Source organism: Magallana gigas, chromosome 6 (assembly GCF_963853765.1).
Source record: "Magallana gigas chromosome 6, xbMagGiga1.1, whole genome shotgun sequence".
Lineage (NCBI taxonomy): Eukaryota > Metazoa > Mollusca > Bivalvia > Ostreida > Ostreidae > Magallana > Magallana gigas.
In genome coordinates this window covers 1,867,107-1,882,690 of record NC_088858.1, presented here as the reverse complement: position 1 = coordinate 1,882,690, position 15,584 = coordinate 1,867,107, and the positions used below count along the sequence as shown (strand labels likewise).

The window sequence follows — 15,584 nt, the reverse complement described above, 5'->3', positions numbered from 1 at the left end:
AGAAAAGACAAACCGCTAACACTGGAAAAAGAGTACTGTATTTTACAACAGAAATCTCTCTTCGTTGCAGATTTAAAGATTATTGGAAAATATAACATGCATCAATTTAACAGTTATTGAGTTTGATGTATGAAATTCATTGAAAACTAACAGACTAATATATAAAATGCATCAATTTAACAGTTATTGAGTTTGATGTATGAAATTCATTGAAAACTAACAGACTAATTGTTTGAAAACAATAAAACTTATTGTTTGAAAACCATTACAATATTAATATGTATGTTAATGTAAAGGCCTATGGTTAACTTCCTCTTCAGAACCACAGCGTCAATTTCATTTACCAATTTTGGTACATTTTGTTAAAATGATGGGTCATATCATCTTTTATGGAGAATAATTTGGAATTTTTGCAAACTTTGCATTTTTGAAAAGTTTTCTAAAAAATTATTTCCCCAGAAATGCTTAAACTTGAAGTATCCTCAGGTAGAGTAGATTCAAGTTTGTTCATAATCATAATCCCCGTGGTAGGGTGGGACCATAGTTGGGGTATGAATTTTTACATAGGAACAAATAGATAAAATGAGTTGTGGCACAGGAAAGCAATATGTTCCCCGAGGCCTTTAAAATGTTGGTATTATTTGTCAATTTGAAATAGACTTTAGCAGCAGATTTCCATAGAATCCCTCAGAGAGTACCTTTGATTTCGACAGAAATGTTCCCCAATTGTTATTTTCAGGTTGATCTCTTTTTATCTGTAGACATTTAGCTGATTAATGTCTGATAATGAAGACTCAACAATCACCAATGAGTCATGTCATGTTTAGGGTATACAATGCACCCTATCTCTGTTGACTTGTAGCCTACAGTATGAGGTCTCAGTGATGTTTGTTTTGTGGTGTGTAGGGTATACAATGCACCCTATCTCTGTGGACTGGTAGCCTACAGTATGAGGTCTCAGTGATGTTTGTTTTGTGGTGTGTAGGGTATACAATGCACCCTATCTCTGTGGACTGGTAGCCTACAGTATGAGGTCTCAGTGATGTTTGTTTTGTGGTGTGTAGGGTATACAATGCACCCTATCTCTGTTGACTGGTAGCCTACAGTATGAGCTCTAGGTGATGTTTGTTTTGTGGTGTATAGGGTACAGGCACGTAGCATCAGGGGAGGCCTGCCCCCCCCTACTTTTTCTCGCAGCAACTAATTTTTAAAAATTTACATATAAAAAAGTGAATTATCATGGCGATGGCCCCCCACTATTTTGGGAGGATGTAAAAAATTAATATGAAATAAGGAAATTAGGTTTAAAATTGAAGTAATATACTACGCCAATAGTACAATTTGCCCTATCTCTGTTGACTGGTGGCCTACAGGATGAGCTCTTAGTGATGTTTGTTTTGTGGTGTTTCAGAACCGTGCCAGTGATCCGCCAAAGTATAAACAGGACAAGCAGCGACAGCCGGCCTCCAAACGTGTACAGGAAGCCGCGGAAGGACTCCTCACCTGTATCATACAGCACGTGGTAATCATTATATTTGTGTGTCATTGTCTTGCATCATACAACTCATGGTAAATACCTGTATCACACCTTTATCATTATAAAGTGTGTCATACCTGTGTCATTGCCCTGTATCATACAACACATAGTAAATACCTGTATCATAGAGATATCTCACCTGTATTGTACAGCATGTAATAAACACCTGTATCAAGCATATATCTCACCTTTATCATACAGCACGTAGTAAATACCTGTATCATGCATGTGTCTCACCTGTATCATACAGCACGTAGTAAATACCTGTATCATGCATGTATCTCACCTGTATCATACAGCAGGTGTTAAATACCTGTATCATGTGTGTGTCTCACCTGTATCATACAGCACGTAGTAAATACCTGTATCATGCAGCACGTAGTAAATACCTGTATCATGTATGTGTCATTGCCCTGTATCATACAGCTTGTGGTAGATACATGTGTCATGCATGTATCTCACCTGTATCATACAGTATTTGTAAATACATGTATAATGCATGTATCTCACCTGTATTATACAGCACGTAGTAAATACCTGTATCATGCATGTATCTCACCTGTATCATACAGCACATGGTAAATACCTGCATCATGCATGTGTCTCACCTGTATCATACAGCACGTAGTAAATACCTGTATCATGCATGTATCTCACCTGTATCATACAGCAGGTGTTAAATACCTGTATCATGCATGTATCTCACCTGTGTTATACAGCACGTAGTAAATACATGTATAATGCATGTATCTCACCTGTATCATACAGCACGTAGTAAATACCTGTATCATGCATGTGTCTCACCTGTATCATACAGCAGGTGGTAAATACATGTACCTGTAATGTTGTTTTATATCGCCTTGTATCATATATTTGTACAACTGGCCTGAATTAATCCTTAGTCAGTCCAAGAATATCTAGTGATTTTGTTGCTCTGGATCACTTGATTTCATTTCTCTGTACTAGACTGCATCATCTTGTTAAAAAAATTTAAAGTTAGTGAATCCCACTACATACCTTCACTGAAATTATTTATAACAAACAATAATATACTCATGAGGATAAAACAACCCACATCTGACTGTTGTACATGTAATATCATTTCATTATACAATATTTTGTCAGTATTTGTCATGTTTCCACAAGACTAAAATAATAAGAGACATTAAACTGGCTATTGTCTAATATTTTAAGATACAAGCATTAATGGCTTACCTGTAATTTGACTTAGGGTGCTTTCCCCCCGCCCTGTGGCCCCGAGTCCCTGTTTTCTCTGCTGGACGAAAAATCCCTGTTGAAGTACACCAAGGGGAACAGCTGTTTGCCGGAACATGGCTCCCCCTTCAGATACTATGTCCTGGAAAACGCAATCGTCGTGGGATTGTTGGAACAGCCTCTTGGAAATATTGAAGGTATATATGCTGGAACAGCCTCTGGGAAATATAGAAGGTACATGAAACTATGTTGGAACAGCCTCTTGGAAATATTGAAGGTATATATTTTGGAACAGCCTCTGGGAAATATAGAAGGTAAATATGTTGGAACAGCCTCAGGGAAATATAGAAGGTAAATATTTCTGTCAATGTAAGATGGTGTCATGTGAATAGGTAGAACAAGCTATGAGTATGCATGTAAATGTGAAGGTAAGGAACAGAATGTGCTATAAACAGAGAAGGTGGTTCCCCTAAGAGGATCATTCAGACACACAGCTGTATCCTGATGGTGTCGGTTTGGTATGTCCCCTGTCTCTGGTGGTTTGTCTTGTATATAAAAGTAAATCTACATGTCTACATGTAGCAGATATTTGAAGCTTGTGTATTTCAGGGATGATGGAACCTCATGATCAATTGACTTTTGTTGTAGACCTGTTGCCCACGGTGACGGCTCTGATTAGGGGACCGTTTGGTCGACATGCTTGGGTGATGCAGCTCAGACACTCCCCACGGATCAAACGGGTGAGTTCTTCCAAATTCTGTTGTCATAGATTTCTTATAAAGTACTGGGATGACTTAGGTAATTATAACACATGTAATTGTGGCTAGTATTTAATTTATGATTGCTTATTTTCAAGGGTTCGTCCAAATCCCACCTAAGTGATCCTGGCCGACCTATGCCGGTGGAGAACGTAGGAACTCATCACAGTGTCAAGCCCAGAAACTTCCCTGAGTCTGTGGATAAAGTGACCGCCACCAAGGCGTAAATATATACAGACAACATAATGCGATTGATCACCTACCAGTTATTTGCACTGAAGCTAATTCTAAGGGTGTTGTAATACTAAGGGTGTTGTACAATTAACTACCTAATTCAAGTCATTTCCTGTTTTAGGGAGAAAAGTATTCCGACTCTGGAATCGTTGGTAACGGATGAGAAGCGCCCAGAGCTGAACAAACTCAAGTCTTTCATTGAGAAGCAAGATCAATTTGAATCTCAGATTGGTCAGAGAAAGCAGCAGGAGGTGAAGAGTATGCCCTTCCCCAACCAAGACACTGAGTGTAAACCTCCAAAGTAAGTAGCATAAAGTAAACCTCCAAAGTAGGTAGAATAAAGTAAACCTCCAAAGTAATTAGCATAAAGTAAACCTCCAAAGTAAGTAGCAGAAAGTAAACCTCCAAAGTAAGTAGAATAAAGTAGAACTCCAAAGTAAGTAGCATAAAGTAAACCTCCAAAGTAGGTAGAATAAAGTAAACCTCCAAAGTAATTAGCATAAAGTAAACCTCCAAAGTAAGTAGCATAAAGTAAACCTCCAAAGTAAGTAGAATAAAGTAGAACTCCAAAGTAAGTAGCATAAAGTAAACCTCCAAAGTAAGTAATATAAAGCAATCCTCCAAAGTAAGTGGTTCAATGAAAACTTCCAAAGTAAGTCCGAAAGTGTAAACCTCCAAAGTAAGGAGTAAAGTGTAAACCCACAATGTAAGTTCACATAGTAAAGTGTAAACCCTTTAAAAATAAGTACAGGTGAATCTCGATAACTTGAACTTCAGGGGACCATGATTAAACTTCAAGAGATCAAGAGTTCGAGAGATCGAAATTTTTAAAAAATCCTTAAATATTTGTTCCGGTCATTTTGGTTCTAAAATTATAGTAGCTTAAAGTTTATATTTATAACATGGAAGGATAGAGTAACATAATTTCATTTGTATTTCATGCTACATTCATTTAAACAATACAGAACTTTGTTGTGTGGTTATTAGGGGTTTTTTCACATTAAAAAACTTTTAAGAATGTTATGTTAAGTAAAGAGTGGTTTAAAAACCGTAATTTTCGCAAGTTGTGGAAACTATTAGATCAGTTTCAAATTACCTATCTACCATTTGAAGGAAGCAAGGGGTAGTGTCACTTATGTAATCAACTAATTATCACTACCATGGTAGCCCTCAGGCATTCACTAGACCGTTTAGGTAAGGTCCACGCAGAGCTATAAATATATGCTTGATCGGTCGCACGTGCACACATCAACAACTTCGAGTTAACAAGAGTGAAAAACAATGAAATATATATAACGGAATCCAGGTTTTACTTTGAGAGATCAAGAACTTCAAGAGATCGGAGTACGAGAGATCAAGAGTTAATTTGCTTAGTAATATGGAAAAAAAAATCGAGACCGTGATTTCACTTCGAACGATCAAGAGCTTCGAGAGATCGAAGTTCAAGCCATCGAGTGCCAACTGTAATGAGGTATAAACTGCTAAAGCTAGTGGTTAAGAGTAAATACCTAAGTTAATACAGAGTGTAAATCTTCAATAAAAGTGATTAGCAGTATTAAAGTTAACTGAATGTAAACATCAAATGCAATTTATTTTTTTGTATGCCAAACAAAAAACATAAAGAAGGTTTATAAATATCTATTCAATTTGAGAGTTAAATAATATTTACTTTATGTTAGTTTTTGAGCATAAACACCCTTTGTAAGTATTTAACAGTACATTTACAGTATGTCAGTGACAAAATATATATTGAATATATATATTCATTAATTATAGAATAACAGAGGAATTTCAGGCTGCCCGTCTGTTCCTGTCTCATTATGGGTTTCTGTCACTAGAGGCTCTCAAGGTAAGTTCACAGGTCATCTTCACAGCAACAGATCTATATATTGAGCAGTTATATCAAATTTTGAAAGAGTTACGATTTTATAGGATTTTTTCAATTTTGTTTTACAAAGGAGCAGAGCAACACCAGTCTTCCACCCTCCCTGGTTACCTTGGATACCACTAATCCAGGTCTGACCAATGACCTGGAGATGCTGGATACAATTACAGCCCGTGACAACGACACAGTTCATGTGTTCTATGTCAAGTCTGGCCAGCGATTGGCTCAGGACATTCTACGCAATGTGGTAAGCTGTTAACTGTGTAAACATTCACATAGGAAGTAGATACTACACCAAGGGGCTACAGACCAAAGAATCAATAGTTCATTGGTTGTTGTTTATTTCCTATACAAGTAAAGGGTATCAAGAATAAATCAGAAAGTAGAAAAGTTGAACAGTACTATTGCTACAGCTTTGATGTTCTGTTTAGTATGTAATGTGCTTGTGTGAATGTGAAACTTAATTTAAAACTTCTTGTCAGCCCAGCCTTTCTGTAAATTTGACCCTAAAAAGGGGTATTTAGCTAAGTTTATGTGTGGTTATTTAAAACACTGTGTATCACATGAAGCCTGTATTCTTTCTTCAAGTTGGTAATTTGTTGACAGGGGTCTCAGCGTGGCATACAGGGCCAGTTCCTGGAGTTCCTCCACTCCCTGGGCTGGCCGGTGGACGTACAGAAACATGCCGGCTGGACCGGTCACATCAGCACCAGCTGGAAAATCTCACAGCCTGAGGATATCCAAGGTACTGATCAGGATTACAATGTACAGAAGAGAGGTTAATAAACTGACTCAAGAGAGGGGTCAATAAAAGGACTCAATAAACCAACTCAAGAGAGGGGTCAATAAACCGACTCAAGAGAGGGGTCAATAAACAGACTCAAGAGAAGGGTCAATAAACAGACTCAAGAGAAGGGTCAATAAACAGACTGAAGAGAAGGGTCAATAAACAGACTCAAGAGAAGGGCCAATAAACTGGCTCAATAAACCGACTCAAGAGAAGGGTCAACATAACAGTCACTGCAAAATTTATCACTGTATTGTAACATAAGATATATTGTGTGCCAAGTAATGTTCAGATTATTTAATTTTGGTCAGAGTTACACCCCTTTGTAAGAAAGTTAAGGCTTTTCTTATAAATTTAAACATAAGGTATATCTTAGACAAAAATTGTTCACAGTAAAATGATGAATAATAAAGAGGCTCAAACAAAAGTATATTCAATAGAAGAGCAATATTCAGTGACTGGTATGAGGTGTTTAAAAATTTATGCATAGTGTGTTCTAAAATTTGCAAATAAAGGGTAAAAATTCGGCTAGATTTATTGAAACCAATTTCTGACCTTTTAGTGCATACAAGTAAAGAAAAAATTCAAAATTGAAAGAAGCATAAAACTGAAAGGTAAAAACAATGATGCATTTTATAGCTAGTGTAGATTATATATAATCTCTGACTTTTTATTTATGTAGAGAACGCCCCGCGTGTGGGGACGGGAGGCAGTATCTATGACGGTCAGCAACAGGTGCTGTACTGGGCGGACGTGTCCTCAGAGGTCGCCTTTGTTGTCCCCTCCCTCGACAACTTCCACAGGCTGCAGAACGACGGGGGTACGTCTCTCTACTGACTCAAATTCAAACCATCAAGTGATGCAATGGGTGCTATCACTGTGCTCTAACATCACTTTGTTCACAGTGAAAGAATTTGCAAGAAGATTTTTAAACAATAGTGAAGATTTTTTATAACCTATGGTTAAAGACTCATAAATTTATGAATAAGGAATACAGTGAAGCATTGTAATATGCATAAACTTAAAAAGATGTAAAGTCTTGTGCAAATAGAATCTGTAGACACTTTTTCCAGTTGCAGCATATTTCTGTAGACAAGAAATACAATAAGTGTTGATTTGTTCCAGACAAGTCTCCACAACTCTCTGTCAGCACCCCCAGTGAGGGACCAGGGGGGACCAAGCCTACCACGCTCTCCCTGGAGAGACCCCTCACTGAGCCTCGCAATAAAACCATGGAGAGTCCGAGTTCTCCCCACGACGCCCCCGCCTTCCGTACTCGACGATTCGGTCGACCGTCCACTGTGACCATTGGACCAGACACAAAAATTTTTATTGTGTGGCTGGAAAACTTTGAGGACCATGAAAATTTTCCCACAGGTATTTCTTTACATAAGTCAACAAAGACTTTGTTTCTAGTAACATTATCAAAGAGAATGTTGATGTTACCAATGAGAGCAACTCAAGATATATATCTGTTGCACTGATTCATGTGTTATTGGGTATTTATATTACTTAAATATTTATATTAATTTGGTTATTTACTGTTTTACAGGTGACCTACTTCCGATGACCAGCACGGGTCTGGAGCAGTACACTGCGACCAGCAGCTCGTCCATGAGACAAGACAAGGACATCTTCCTGATCTACATCCACGCCCTACAGAACGGACTGTTCCGGATCCACATGGAGGGAAACACTGGGAAGTAAGTCAAACTCTCAGTGACAGCTCAGAACTCATCACTCGTAGAAATCGTAGAATTAATGTATAGCATGGAGAGTCGCTAATTGAATAATTTTACAATCATTCCACAAGTTATTGCAGGATTTGCAAAAGACTACAATATGATAATGGAGACAAGAGAAGTGGAAGATATTTCGTAGAAATAATGCTTTTTGTTTAATTTTTTGTTGTTGCTAATACAGGATCTCCATGGCGATTCCTCTTGTTGTTGGAATGGTGGTCAGCAGACGTACGCTAGGCTCCATGGTCCGGCAGACGGCGATAAATATCGGACGTCGGAAAAGACTAGAGAGCGACTCGTAAGTACTGATCAAGATGATGTATTACAATACAATGGATTCAAACAAAAGTTTTAACTACATACAAGGTTCACACCTAAGTTTTAAGATGTCTTAAGGGCGGAAACAGAAAAATCAAGAATTGACCTATTTCTGCATCAATTCATTGTCAAGAAATGTTTCCTAATATTAGGGATTGTTATTCTCTTTGTAAGGTATCAACCTCCTCATGTTAGGAGAAAAATAAAAATTCAGGAAATTGTGGACAAGTATCATCTGAAGATGACGGAATCCGAGTTCTACACAGCTTTATTCCAAGATGTTCACAAGTGATTGCTCCTAGGAACAAATCGTGCGCTGAGGCCAAGGAAGAGTCAAATCTGATGATATGGTTTTCTAACTGATATAGAGCGAAGTTTCATGTTTATTCTCTCTGAAGAGTTATAAACACCATCAGATAGGAACTTGGACAAGATAATCATGAAATGAATATTTTAAGAAAATTTGATGTCTTCAAGACGTACTATAGATTCGGAAATAAACACGAGGAGTTAATATTTAGGTAAAATTGTGAGAGGCACATCAAGACATACCTGAAAGGGTTAATAAACAGCTGTTTTACACTCCACTTATGCCTTGTAACAATGAGAGCTGTATTCTAAGAAAACACTGATTTTGGCCAATTGCAACATTTCTCTGTTAGTTGCCAGCTTCTGTTTAGTGGTGCTAATGTTGATGAATGTGATATTATGTGAACAAACGTTATTGCATGATATATTTGGAGTATATGAAGTTGGATTATATTTTGTTTATTTTTATACAGCTAGGGTTTCTCCCCTTTGTTGATTTGAACTTCTATTGTGCTGCTAACCAAGTAAGGTAGATTTTCAAGCAACAGCTGATGATAGGTATTATTGTTTCAGACCTGTGTTGGAAATTTCTGTATAAAATGAATGAAAGCACTACTTGCTAGCGGACATTTATTCATTTCATAACCGTCTATCAACGGATAAGATATTTAATGCAAGTATAATACATGGTTAACAGTACCCAGTTTGGTTTTAATGACTATATGAACTTAGTTATACAATCAGTGATGTACACGTACTTCATATAGTAAATGCTAATCATTTTTCTTGTGCGTCATTTTAATCATTCAACCACATGGTTGCTAACATAGATTTTGTTAGATATTTGAATAAGTGACGTATGGTGAGATCCTACAGGCTTTTTCATTGGACGCTGTATATGACAAGATCCTACAGGCTTTTTCATTGGACGCTGTATTGTACTGAATTCTAGTCACCCTCACTGAAGAGAAGAAACAATCTGTGATTCTTAAAAGACCATCCTCTATGGTGGAATTAAAAGCACTGCAGATCTGATCAAAGTAAAAAAAAGATCCTGTGTAGTAGGACCAGATATCAGGATATCATGTGTAGTTGGACCAGATATCAGGATATCATGTGTAGTAGGACCAGATATCATGTGTTTAGGGTTAGATATCAGGATTTGACCTCTCATTTGTGTGCAATATTAATTATCTTTGTTCTGTGTTGTTAAATAAATGCTATTAATTATATATACTTTACACATTGTCATCGTTTGTTGACTGTAAAAGTTCAATAGAGAATCTTAAAATGGAGGCAGAACTCAATACAGTGAATGAGGAAAATGAATTATAGGTAACAATATTTATGGTAATTTTGCAGAATCAAAAAATATATATTATTAAAGAGTTCTGTTTTAACAGTTATTTTACCCTATACGGGTGATGGTTTACTGAAACTTAGCAATAAAACAGTAAACAGGAAACAGACGGTTGCAGTAAAGATAATGCGGATAATTTGAGTTCACTCTTTTGACAGTAGTCATGTTAACCATTCTTTGATCAAGGCGTAACTTGGTTGAACATGTGTATCTTTCTTTATATAAAATAATTTATAAGAAAACAAATGCAAGTAAATTGTATCAAACAAATTTGGTGTACCTTGCATGATCTGGATAGGTCCAAGTAGCACCCCTCGGTACTTGTGGGTTTTTTTTTACCAAAGTTTGAAGTAATGGTTCTAGTGAAATAAAATACCATCAACTAGATTGGTACAATTAGCATCAACTTTTTTTCTTAATTCAGTCTGAATCTTCATGACCCTTGATTAATGAACAACAGCTTTTAAGCTCTAACATTTATAATTACATGTATAACCATAATTGATAATTATTCCAGTTCTCCAATAAAAAAAAAAACAAGTGGCCAATTGGCCTTAACGGTCACCTGAATAGCATATAACCCATACACAAACTTGTCAAGAAGTCTCGTATATGCTACGTCAGTAGCTAGTCAGTCGGGCCACTCTAATATGTCAGATTCTAGGCTACAGCACGTCAGTAGTTATTCAGTCAAGTCACTCTAGTCTAGGCTACAGCACGCCAGTAGCTAGTCAGTCGGGCCACTCTAGTATGTCAGATTCTAGGCTACAGCCTGTCAGTAGTTAGTCAGTCGGGCCACTCTAATCTGTCAGGTTCTAGTGTACAGCACGCCAGTAGCTAGTCAGTCGGGTCACTCTAGTCTGTCAGAGTCTAGGGTACAGCACGCCAGTAGTTTGTCAGTCGGGCCACTCTAATCTGTCAGATTTTAGGGTACAGCATGCCAGTTGCTAGTCAGTCGGGCCACTCTAGTCTAGGGTTCAGCATGTATTGACCGTTAGTCCATCTTCTCCAGTCTCTTCTTCTTTTACCCCATGTCACTCTCATGGCAACTCCTTCTACATATACATCTGTTGAATTGGATGCCTTATATTTTTACAATATTATTGATGTGAAACTTATTAATGTGCATTTTAAATGCAACTCAGGTTATAAATTTTATATGTATACTTCGCATACTAGTATTCTCCCAATTTATTTGGTACTGTTTATTCAACCTATAATCTAGTTTATTTTTCATTTGATTTTAGCATCGAAGATATGCCTGCATTTAAAGTTTTATTATTAAGCTCTCAGTTACTAGCTGTGAGCTATCTATCTCGGATTCGTGAACTTCAGCTATTATATTTATGAGTTTAATTAAGTGGGTCTTTTCATTAGCAAAAAACAAATCATGTGCCATTAAAATGCCTACCGCAGAAATAATAGCCCCTGGGGAATGAAAAGGTTTAAATTTTAAGTATATGTTCCCCTTTTTATTGCAGTGAAGAACATTAGCTCTGTGGGGAGAATTTGTCATACTTTAACATATAAAAGGTAAGGTCTGCTGCTCCCCAAGCATGTGCATGTCAGTGCTGTATTATACAATCTGTGAAACCTTCACATGTACATGTACATCATCAATACATGCAGCAGAGGATTCTCACTTGCATGTTTTAATCACAAAAACTGTAGGCTCTTCACATGTAACAACATCTTTGAATATACGTGATCAAAATCCGTTTTATTGTCACCAATACCTCTAAATAGCAAAAATTACAAAATTTGATTACATCAGCAAATCTCATAAGCTGAAAGTGCAGAATCAAACGGCATGTATTTAATATGCAGATTGAATTGTAATTTACCATTGGGAACTGGTAATATTTATAATTATCAGGTGGAATGTTGCTTTGTTTATAATCAATTCCATAAGTGTAAGGCTAACATTAATGATACAGAAGAATGCTCGTCTAGCATATTGGAGTTTTGTAGATGTACAGTTTTATTATAATTATTATACCCCTGCAAACGAAGTTTAGGGGGTTATATTGGTTTCACCCTGTCCGTCCGTTTGTCCGTCCGCCTGTTAGTCTGTCTGTAGACGCAACTTTGTCCCCCCTAAAGAATATTTTACTACTGCATGGAACAGTCTGAAAATTTGTACATATGTTAAATACCATCTGAAGATGTGCACCTGCGATGTTTTTTAAGATCAGACAATATTTAATGATTTTTTGACAGTTTTCATTTCCTTATTCTATATATTGTACGCTGATGTTGAAAAGTACGGGAGGTAATCCTTACAGATTTTATAAATTAATTCATAGGTTTAAAACACAACACTCTAAAATATATTTATATAAATACATCCAGATGGAGGTTTTTTGTCTTTATGTCTTAACTACATTTATTTTTTATAAGTACTCTATCAACTGACAATGCAAAATTTTTGTTTCTTAATGGTTTAGATGGAGCATGTGTTTAGGGAAAACTGATAATCTGTAAAATGGGCCGTAGTTTTGGGGCTATTTTAAAACTGTTTCATGTAAACCAAAAGTGTCTATCATTATAGGGAAATAAATAACTTCATTATTAATAAAAAAGTTAACTATTTTTAGAATTTAAATTTAAATAGAGTTTAAATTTTTTAGTCAAGTAAATTGAAGTGAACCTATAGGGCATTAATTTAAATGAAACTCAAAATTACTGATATGATTGTGCTTTGGCAATTTTAAAATTGTTTGTAATATTAAATTTTCTTTTTTACATATTTTCACATAGTATGGTAATTATGGTAATGTTTTAGGAGTTCATTAAATTTAACAAGCTCATAAAAAAAATCATAGTCATATGGGATCAATTTTCTGATATGGAGTTCCATTGTACCATAGGAGAAAGTGAAGAAAATTTGAAACAATTAACTGCATCTGTCAAGACCCTTATTAGAAAGATATTCAAGGTTTTATCAACAGAAGAGCATTGCTTGGCTACCGGTATTTCCATTTACTGCAAAGGGAGAGGTTATTGTCATTTTGGTTTTTCTTTAAAACAATTAAATTAAATAAATATCATCAGATACATAAATTTGTAAATGTATTACTGTTAAACATATGCATTTACAGTGAAATTCTGACAATTTTGATTTTAATTTTTCTTTGTTAACTAATTTTCTTTTTACAATTCTAGAATTTTTTTTATTTGAATGTGTTCCAAACCTTTATTATTCAAATTAGCCTTGCAGGAGTATTAGTCCCAGTAGGACAGTTCTTGAGTTTTATTTGTATCCTTTTGGTTGGAAAACGTCAAAGTTATTCACATCTATTATATTTTTATGTATGATCAATATGCCTTTATTGATATGAAATGATAACCAATATGTACTTACAAATGTCCCACTGTCTTTTTATTCCATATTTATGTGGTTTGGATCAGTTATTCCATACTTTTTAGCTCACCTGAACAAAGGGTCAAGTGAGCTATTCTGATCACAATTTGTCTGTCGTCGTTAATGTCATCGTTGACTAAAGTTTTTCAAACTTTCATCTTTTTCTTCAAAACAGTTGGGTAAATTCAACCAAACTTGGCACAGAGCATTTTTGGGGGAAGGGGATTAAAAGTTTGTTCAAATAAAGGGCCTAGCCTTCTTTAAAGGGAAGATATGGTAATTTAGAATCATTGTAGGAAGTTTTCCTTGTGTCATTAATAGTGTTATACAGATTGTACTGTAAAAGTAACATATTTTGCTCTTTATTCTATTTGTAGTCTGTCCCAAGATATATACGCAGTATATTTAGACGATTTTTAATGAAAGTACACATACCTCTTAAAGAAATACAGTTGAAATAGATGAAAAGGAAAATATCCAAGATATTCGGAAAAAATCACAGGATCAAAAAGAGATTTCTTACAGAGATGTATAATGGGAAATGTAGACATTTTTTTCCATTAGGAAGTCTCTCAGAATACCTCGCACAATTTTTCAACCTTATCATGCGGATCTATTGCAATGCAAAATCCCCATAGGCACCTTTTAAATTATTTCTATTAAAACCTGACTAGACTTTGACCCGTGCGTGCACGGGTTGACATTGCATATCGGACATTTAGAAATAGGTACATCGATACACCTTATTATTGACATTTACATAACAAAGCTATAAGCCTACAATAATTCTATTAATTTCACTACACTTTCCTTAGTTTGAATAACCTAACTGTGTCTCGAGAAAGGCCCCTCCCTTACTTATACCCGTAAAGTAGCAAAAAATTGCAGAATCACTCCGGAACGATTTTGGAGAAAGTTATTGAATGATGTTGCCTTGAAAATAACAGTCAAATACATCACAACAAACCTTTTTGAGACTGCAAATACCTTTCAACTAAAAATTTTAATCCATAGAATGGAAGAACTCAACACCTTTTCACCAACGTACACGTATATTCTTTGTAAAACTGGGTCTGTAGGACATTATTCATTTTTACGATAAAACATATTTCACTCTCCTAACAAATATAATGTAACATTTTTGCATGTAATAAAATATTTTTTGTCATCACGAAGATGAAAGTAAGTGCTTAGTTGAAATGTATATTTGTTATTTTATACTTTCTCTCGTAAGAAATTATTAATTTATATGAACAGAATATATAGCAAAAGTCCAATGAAAATTTACCCGTATTTGTATTATCATTTCTGAGTTTATTCAGGGAGAGGTGATATTGTGGAAACAAATATAAACTAAAGATCCCGTTAGCGTGAATGTATTGCGCAAGCGCAAGATTGTAAAATCCAAAAAATCCAGGTGATTTCCGGGATTTTTAAAGGAATTTTCGTTGATTTTTAATTAGCGAAGCTTAACTGAGAAAAAATAAAAACAAATTGGTAATCTTCAAGTACTAAAGATGTTTAAAATACATAAAACAAAAGACAGTATTCTCCCGATTTCTCGGTATTAAAGACTAAAAATTCGAGTCTATTATTTTAATATAGTAGTATAGATAAGCTAGAGAGGGCGTTTTAAAGGAGTAATCTTGCAAATTTTTCATACTTTCGAATGAACATTGTTTAAATCCTGAGGTATTTATAAATATTGAGAAATTAAGCAAAATGTGAAACGAGTATATTTTAGGACAGAGTATACATTTATGCTGGAACACGGCTTATATTTATCAAGTACATTGCTAAATGACAAGTAAATATGTATAAAAATCAGAGCATTTAGAAATATGCTAATTCAAATTTGTTCGAAAATCATATTTTACCAAATATTGTACTTGCTGAATACAATGTGTTTACAGTATCATTGCACATTTAAAAACCAAAACTGTTATATATCAGGCTGCAAAATCTTGGATTTCAGTGTTTATTTGTAAAAAAAAAAATTAGGAAAATTGCAGCACTTTTTTTTTACTTTCTTGATATCATTATCGCTTTTAACTATGTTGGATGTAGTGCCCCCG

General features: G+C 35.4%; 1 protein-coding gene across 2 annotated transcripts; it reads left to right on the top strand.

Annotated features, from left to right (window-relative positions):
* Positions 1–1,281: 1,281 nt before the first annotated feature.
* Positions 1,282–10,026, top strand: LOC105329301 (ral GTPase-activating protein subunit beta). Of its 2 annotated transcripts, XM_066089185.1 has the most exons (13): positions 1,282–1,522; positions 2,769–2,949; positions 3,401–3,492; positions 3,609–3,733; positions 3,866–4,045; positions 5,521–5,593; positions 5,703–5,876; positions 6,236–6,374; positions 7,099–7,236; positions 7,542–7,793; positions 7,969–8,119; positions 8,340–8,456; positions 8,651–10,026. In XM_066089185.1, exons 3-13 carry the CDS (start codon positions 3,460–3,462, stop codon positions 8,766–8,768), a joined length of 1,500 nt encoding a protein of 499 aa, XP_065945257.1. In that variant the 5' UTR covers positions 1,282–1,522; positions 2,769–2,949; positions 3,401–3,459; the 3' UTR covers positions 8,769–10,026. The 2 variants fall into 2 exon arrangements, with proteins under 2 accessions (XP_065945257.1, XP_065945256.1); XM_066089184.1 differs by lacking the exons at positions 1,282–1,522; positions 2,769–2,949 and adding an exon at positions 2,968–3,029.
* Positions 10,027–15,584: the final 5,558 nt, after the last annotated feature.

What these genes read in the sequence shown, in the direction of transcription:
- LOC105329301 (XM_066089184.1), top strand. Translation starts at nt 2,999, where the DNA reads ATGTTGGAACAGCCTCTTGGAAATATTGAAG. An exon ending in GCCTCTTGGAAATATTGAAG is followed by an intron (nt 3,030 to 3,400) that starts GTATATATTTTG and finishes CTTTTGTTGTAG; the next exon opens with ACCTGTTGCCCACGGTGACG. An exon ending in AAAGTGACCGCCACCAAGGC is followed by an intron (nt 3,734 to 3,865) that starts GTAAATATATAC and finishes TTCCTGTTTTAG; the next exon opens with GGAGAAAAGTATTCCGACTC.